At 51.1% G+C, this 7,596-nt stretch overlaps 1 protein-coding gene across 3 annotated transcripts in view; it reads left to right on the forward strand.

The window, feature by feature from the left end:
* The window catches only part of NLGN3 (neuroligin 3), a 46,788-nt gene extending 40,009 nt beyond the window's left edge, over nucleotides 1-6,779 (forward strand). For all 3 annotated transcript variants that reach the window (XM_054996290.1, XM_054996291.1, XM_054996292.1), the window contains 2 exons: nucleotides 2,225-3,014; nucleotides 3,938-6,779. In XM_054996290.1, coding sequence (XP_054852265.1) covers nucleotides 2,225-3,014; nucleotides 3,938-4,787 — 1,640 coding nt within the window. In that variant the 3' untranslated portion in view covers nucleotides 4,788-6,779. The remainder of the gene's footprint in view (nucleotides 1-2,224; nucleotides 3,015-3,937) is intronic.
* The last annotated feature ends 817 nt before the right edge of the window (nucleotides 6,780-7,596 follow it).

The raw sequence follows: 7,596 nt of genomic DNA on the forward strand, positions 1-7,596 counted from the left end.
AGATGTGCATACTGGAATGGCACAAAGCTGTCAGGACCAAATCCAGCCAGGCAAAGACCCAAGATGAGTCACAGCAAACAAGCACCAAGACAGGGAATGCACCAAGTGCCTTGGGAATTGGTGGATAAGCAAGAACGGGGGAGGGGGAGTGTTTGTGCTGTTCTCTACTATTAACGCTAATGGATTATTTTGGGGGGGAGAAGATACGATCGTGCCAAGGTGGACAGGTGGACCTGTTCTCTCGGCACTTCCAGGGTATGGGGGGAAAACGGCCAATGTTGTCTCCTGATCTGTGTTGCCATACTGGACAGGTGTTGTATGCCTATTGACCACCTGTCATGCTCCAAGTGGATCCTGGTGACTTCCCACAGGGGCGTGGCCACTAGGAGGAGGGTTTAAACCTTTTCAGGGTCAGATGATTAAGGATGTATAATGGGCAGGTGGCTGAAGCAGGGAAAGAAAGACGAGGTCTGTTTTATACAGGCAGCTCAATGAGCAACTGGGGTGGGTGGGGTGTGCAGCAATAAGTCATGGCAAGGAACACGAAAGAGGCATTAGCTTTTTGAGTGTTTAAAGTAGTATATTATATACACAATAGTCATTTTACAAAAGCCTTCATTCCCATATTGGAAGGGGAGTAGAGGATGAGGGAGAAGACCACCCATTGAATTCCTTGCTAAGTTTACATTTGAACAAGGGTCTTCCGCAGCTCATTGCTCATTCTCTTCACTGCTGATCCGCTTGCTTCTGGAGGTGCTTATTTTGCACACCAAGAACCCTGGAGCAAGAGAAGAATGTGCCATGTGCAGAGTGATCTGAGTGCTCAAAACACTTCATGTAATTGTCATGTTGTAATAAAACAGGCCGGTATTACTAATCCTGCGTTGAAGTTGGGGGCTGAGAAAGTGGCTTGCTTAAGTGAGTTTGTGGCTGAGATGAGAGCTGAAACTAGGCCTTACCAGTGCACAGATGAGCCACCATACCCTGCATTCACTGGAATGAGATGTGATGAACTGCAGAAGGTATGGGCTACTTTCTTCAGGTGCATAATCTTACTTAGAATTGGCTGGTTCTGGCGTACTCTTGAGACTCGCAAAAGATCCTGGAAAAGCAATCCTTCTGTCTTAATTCTCCCCTCTTCACACACCACTTTTCACACGTGACTAGGCGAAAATAGGCGGGAACAGTTAATGTTAGGGACTGCACAGCTGGATTAAGATTTGGGTTTTGTTTCTGGGTTTTTTTTTGCAGAAACCAACTAAAAATATTCCTCCCATGCTTGCAAAAGGGTAGTTCATTCATTTGGGGTGGTGGGATGAGTAGCGATGACCCTCTGCTTATGCGAGGTACCTGTACATGGAGCTGAGGCCAAGATCCTGGACCTTTTGCTGCTGGGGGAACAGTGCCCCCTGCCCCCTTCCTCCTGTCTCAGCTGCAGAGGCTGCATTTCCTGGGCCCTTTTTGTATTCCAAGGACAAGCCGCCTGGATGAGGCATTGGCTCTGGGCCCAGCATTCCTCTGCCAGCCCCAAGGCCTTTGTGGGCCCGCTTCCTAGACCCAGCGTCCCCTGCCTCTCATGTTCCCTCCAGCAAAAAGGCTTCTTTGTGCCACTGGGGAATGTGTTGCTCTCCGAGCCCACATTGGCACGAAGCGGGGGCCCAGCTGGGCAGGAAGTAAGGACTGTGCTCGCTGGAATATGCAGGGTTAAGTGGCACGGGCTTAACCCCTAAGCTGCCAGTCTTGAGCAGCCTTGCATTGGAGAGGCTAGGATTGTGCCAGCTCTCCCTCACTGGATTGTTCACAGTGGCAGGCAGCTTGGGTGGGAATGGGATTTAGCCTTGCCAGAGCGTAGGGGTCGCTGATGGGGAATTAATGGGCAGTGGAGCAAGCTTATGCGAATGCCACAGGCCCAGAATGCACTGCATCCAGCAAGGCCCGGTTCTGCGAATAGGGTAAAGTCTCGCTCTTCCTTACAGTCTCTTTTTCTTCTTTCTTTCTGAGTTATTGGAATGCTTTACCAGAAGGAGAAGCTGTCTATGCTTCTCAGAAAAGCCATGGGTCAAAGAGGCCTGCAGGCAGCCTAAGCTTTGTGTATCCTACAGAGGCTAAGATTGATGGTTCACCCTCTGTGGGTAAGAAAATGGGGTGTCAGTCTGTGGGAGAGCTTGTTAGGCTCAACTTGATGGACTGTTCATGTCTGCTGTTGCCTGTGTTTCCCCTGCAGGTCTTTTCCAGAGAGCCATTATCCAGAGCGGCTCAGCTCTGTCAAGCTGGGCTGTCAACTACCAACCTGTGAAATATACCAGCTTGCTGGCTGACAAGGTGGGCTGCAACGTGCTGGACACAGTGGACATGGTGGACTGCTTGCGAAAGAAGAGCGCCAAGGAACTAGTGGAGCAGGACATCCAGCCAGCACGCTACCACGTGGCCTTTGGGCCCGTCATTGATGGAGATGTCATCCCAGATGATCCAGAGATCCTGATGGAGCAAGGCGAGTTTCTCAACTATGACATTATGCTGGGTGTTAATCAGGGCGAGGGCCTCAAGTTCGTAGAGGCAGTAGTGGACCCAGAGAATGGGGTCTCGGGCAGCGATTTCGACTATTCTGTTTCCAACTTTGTGGATAACCTGTACGGCTACCCTGAGGGCAAAGACACTCTGCGTGAAACTATCAAGTTCATGTACACTGACTGGGCTGACCGGGACAACCCTGAAACGCGGCGCAAGACACTGGTGGCTCTCTTCACTGACCACCAGTGGGTGGAACCGTCCGTAGTGACTGCTGACCTCCATGCCCGCTATGGCTCCCCCACTTACTTCTATGCCTTCTACCACCACTGCCAGAGCATCATGAAACCAGCCTGGTCTGACGCTGCCCATGGGGACGAGGTGCCTTATGTCTTTGGGATTCCCATGATCGGCCCCACTGACCTCTTTCCCTGCAACTTCTCCAAGAATGATGTCATGCTGAGTGCTGTGGTCATGACCTACTGGACTAATTTTGCCAAGACGGGGTAGGTTCCCTTCCTCCAGCTCTTCTATATTCTGCCTGTCTCAACTACTGCATAGGGGATGCTATGGAGTAGGGGATGCTGACCTTCCTCCAGCTGGCTGTACTATCCAGCATCCAACTAAAGAGAAGGAGGGGATAAGAGCTAGAACAGCAACAGGTTTGTATGGTGTGCAGGCTGTGCACTCCAGCACTTCTGCACTGCCAAGTCCTGTGCAGAATCACACATCTAGCCCCATCTTTTTAAAAGGATGGGCCACAGCACAACTGAACCCCCACAGCAAAGCTGTGTCTTTCCTCTCCTTCTACATATAAAGCGATTTGCCAATGAGGTATAGCCCTGCTGTCTCCAAAAAGCCACTTGGGGATTAAAATGAGATATGAGCTGAGAGATCACATAGGCCTCCATGTATGTTCCCAAGATTAGACTTCTGGATATCCACTAGGTGATTCAGATGAAAGAGCCATTTCTAGGGTCTGTCATTCAAATTATCTATATTAACTAGTTTGTTTTTAGAAGCCAAACCTGCTGCATCAAAAACGGCATTATGCTGTCTGTTTTTCTTCTAGTTACCTTGAGCATGCAGAGTTTATATGCTTGTATTTCCTTTGGGATTTTTATTGCTTTGGGCAGTGGCCTTCTTTCCTCTAGGGGACCAGATTGTTATTTATTTGCTTCTCTTACATCCCTCCTTTCTGCCAATGAAGACCCAAAGCGGCTGGCCTCATGTTGCACTCCACTTTTTTAGTCTTGTGAGATCGGTGAAGCCAAGAGAGAGTGACTGGCCCGAGGTCACCCAGCCAGTTTCCATGGCAGAATGGGGATGTGAATCTGGGTCTCCCCAAGACTAGCTCTAACCACTACACCACCTTGGCCATCAAACATTGCTGCATGTGGGTTTTTTTTTCTGTTTCTCTTTCTCTCAGGGATCCCAACAAGCCAGTGCCCCAGGACACCAAATTCATCCATACCAAGGCCAACCGCTTTGAAGAGGTGGCTTGGTCCAAATATAATCCCCGTGACCAGCTCTACCTGCATATTGGCCTCAAGCCACGGGTCCGTGACCACTACAGGGCCACCAAGGTTGCCTTCTGGAAACACCTGGTCCCTCACCTGTACAATCTGCATGACATGTTTCATTACACATCTACCACCACCAAGGTGCCGCCACCTGACACTACCCAGAACTCGCATATCACACGTCGGCCCAACGGCAAGACTTGGAGCACCAAACGGCCTGCCATCTCCACTGCTTACACCAGTGAGGGTTCTCAGGAGAAGTGGAATCCGGAGCAGGATGGGGCAGGCACGCTGCTGGTCGAGAACCCTCGTGACTATTCAACAGAGCTGAGCGTCACCATTGCTGTGGGGGCCTCGCTGCTCTTCCTCAATGTTTTGGCCTTTGCTGCGCTGTATTACCGCAAGGACAAACGCCGCCAGGACACCCATCGCCAGCCCAGCCCACAGCGTGCAACCACCAATAATGACATTGGCCACACACCGGAGGAGGAGATGCCCTCGCTGCAGGCTAACCAGACTCACCACGGGGATTGTGAGGCTGTGCCGCCCCACGATGCTCTCCGTCTTACCGCCTTGCCCGACTACACACTCACCCTGCGCCGGTCACCAGATGACATTCCTCTCATGACACCCAATACGATCACCATGATCCCCAACTCCCTGGTGGGTCTGCAGACCTTACACCCATACAACACCTTTGCGGCCAGCTTCAGCAATACTGGGCTCCCACATTCACACTCCACAACGCGGGTATAGCTGCCCAAGCGCCCCGCACTCCCATGCACATACTCCACGCTCACTGGACCTGGCGCTGTGGGGGCGGACATGGCACGCTCCTCCGGCTCGCTCTTTGGGGATTTCATTTGTATCAAGTGCTTTGACTCTCCTGGTGCCCAGCAGGGGGCAGCGGGACCCATCCTGGCCCAAAAGAGTACAGCCTAGCAAGGGCAAAGGAGGATAACTGTGCTCCAAGAGCCATCCAACGCTTTGCTCCTGAGTCCAGCCACACACTGCACAGGAGGAGGAGATCTGGGGCCTTCGGGGCTTTCTGTTCTGGAGGAGGCTCCTGGAGCCATGTTGACCCTGCTTGGGGATGAAGGGGTCAAACAGGGACCATCCAAGGGGCGCCCCCCCCCCATCATCCCTCATCATCACTAGAGATTTACCAATCAAAGTGCCACAGGAACTGCTCTTGCAGGCCAAGTCATCTTGAGAGGCAACTGCTTGGAATTGCTGGCACTGTGCCCAGGAAGCACCGGACAGGCGTGGTCTGGCATAAGTTCCAGTGGTGGGTTCTGGAGAGCCTGGACTTGGTGCTGGGTCCAACAGATACTGTCTGGTCCCCTACTCCCCACCTCTTACCCCATGCTCTTCGTGTTGCGGAGAAAATTTCTGTCTGTTGTTTCTTTCCAAAAGACGTTTTTTAAAGCAGATCTTTAGTTCTTTAAACACTAACGGAGATGCCCGTGTTTGGTCCTTTGTAAAGATTTTAAACTAAGTGTTCTTGATAAAGCCAGTGAGACAGACACACACACGCGTGCACACATACACACACCCACAAAGACACTCGCCAGCTACGGCTGCGCTGCGGGCCCCTCCAGCATCATCCTGTGCCAAACCGAGAAACCAGCAGACTTCACTCGGGGTGGGCAGCAGGCCAAAGCCAGCCACAAGATCCTTTTGTATTTTTGATACGCCCTTCCACCACCATTCATCTCTGTATATCTCACCCAAGCAACCTGGATTTGAGGATGAGCTGCACCCTTCCTCCATCTGCCAATTTCCTCATTGCTCTGGCCACGCTACCCCCACTGCCCTTGCCACTTGCTGTGCCAAATCTCAACCCTTTCACAGGTCAGCCAAGCTTACCCTGCCAGCTCACTCATCCCTTGCTTCCATGCCAGCCCATGACTTTACTCTGATCTCCGATATGCTGCCTCCCGTGCCCTCCTCCTCCTCTTTCCAGATTGGATCAGGCAGCAGTGTCTTCATTGTACCTGAGTGAGGCCCAAGACAAGCTTGGCGGAGAGGAGGAGAATCCCTGGAGGAGGGTCGTAGCATAGTGTGGATGCAATGGGGCTCAAAACATGGCGGAGAGGGACTTTGCTCCCCTACAAATGGTTGCAAGATCCCTTGGCAAAATCCGTTCATTTAGGGGGCAGCCTTGTACCTTGGGGGTGGGTGGGTTGCTGTAGGTTGTGTTACAGAAGAGGTGTCGATTCTGTTCTTGGACTGAAAGGCACACCAATAAGCAGGGGTCAGTCAGGGTAGATATGGGGTGGAGTTCAAGGAAGGCAGTTGAGTTAACGGTCCTGCAGCCAAGATGGCATAGCCCTGTACAGGCAGGAATTGGACCTGGTTTGTACTGGATAAAGAACAAGTCAGGACCCCCATGAGACACACCCAGGGCACATGAATTGGTTTACAGGATGTGGTCCCTCAGGTTGAAGAAGCAGAGATGGAAGCTCTGGGGCCCCCAAGAAGGCCGCAGGAGCATAGGGGGGCAGAGCCAAAGGGATTCCGTCTGGCTTGCTCAGAAGCCTTGTAGCTTCTGTCCCAGCCCTAGTGTTAAGAGGGGGTTGTGGTGTACCCCTCTGTATGGTCCCTTCCTCCATCCCTGCTGCTGTCCTCCTGTAGAGGACAGCATCTTACGTAGCAGGAGTTAAGGACGGAAGATGAGAATTTCCGGCTGAGAATGTATTTAAGCCCTGTCAATCACCCACGCAGAATAAAGAATTCCAAATAAAATGGAGGGGGTATTTTTAACCATCTGCCGTCATGTCTGGTTCTTGAGGGAGTGGGGGATCAGTGGGAAGGAGTTTGGGGAAGGGCTTTGGTGTATTTACAGAGCATTTTATTTTTTTGCATGCATAAGTCCAATCTCTGGCATCTCAGATAGTGTTGCCTGTCATAGAAAATGCTGGAGTAGGTTGACCAGTGGTCAATATTGCTTTAAGGGAGGTACTTCCCTCTGCCTTGGACTGTCTCTCAGATATGCTGGGAGTGATGCTTGACCACCCCACTCCCAATAATTACCAGCCTGAGGGGCTCTTGTGGGTCTTACGTTCAACCCTATTGCTTCACCGGGGGATAGGGGGATAGTATGAAAGAGCCTTTTTGTTGGATGAAGGGCAGTTTTTGATCACTTTTCCTAAAAATGGCCATGTTCCACTTTGGAGCAATGCATTTAATCTGATAGCAAATAAACAGAAAGATCGTAATACATCAAGAAGGCAGCATCACAGCTTGGAGGGGGAAGTTAACTATTTTGGGGGATGAGGGACCCATTTCTTAGCCAAGACTCAACATCAACAACAACAATCCCAAAGCCACATGAAAAAAAAAATGTGGATTCTACAATCTGCACAGATTATCTGGAACTGAGAAAACTTTCATGTGCTGGCTTGGTAAAATGTACTCTACTTACCATGGGGAGGGAAGGGGTAAAGAGCTCTGACCCCTTGTACTCCTACTTAGCCACCCCCCACTAGATTCTGAGATCTTACCAAGCATCATGCTATCTTCTGAGTCCCAAGGATGAGAGACCTGAATGAGAGAGGGAGAA

The sequence above is a fragment of the Eublepharis macularius genome, chromosome 13 (assembly GCF_028583425.1).
Source record: "Eublepharis macularius isolate TG4126 chromosome 13, MPM_Emac_v1.0, whole genome shotgun sequence".
NCBI classification, from domain to species: Eukaryota; Metazoa; Chordata; class Lepidosauria; order Squamata; family Eublepharidae; genus Eublepharis; species Eublepharis macularius.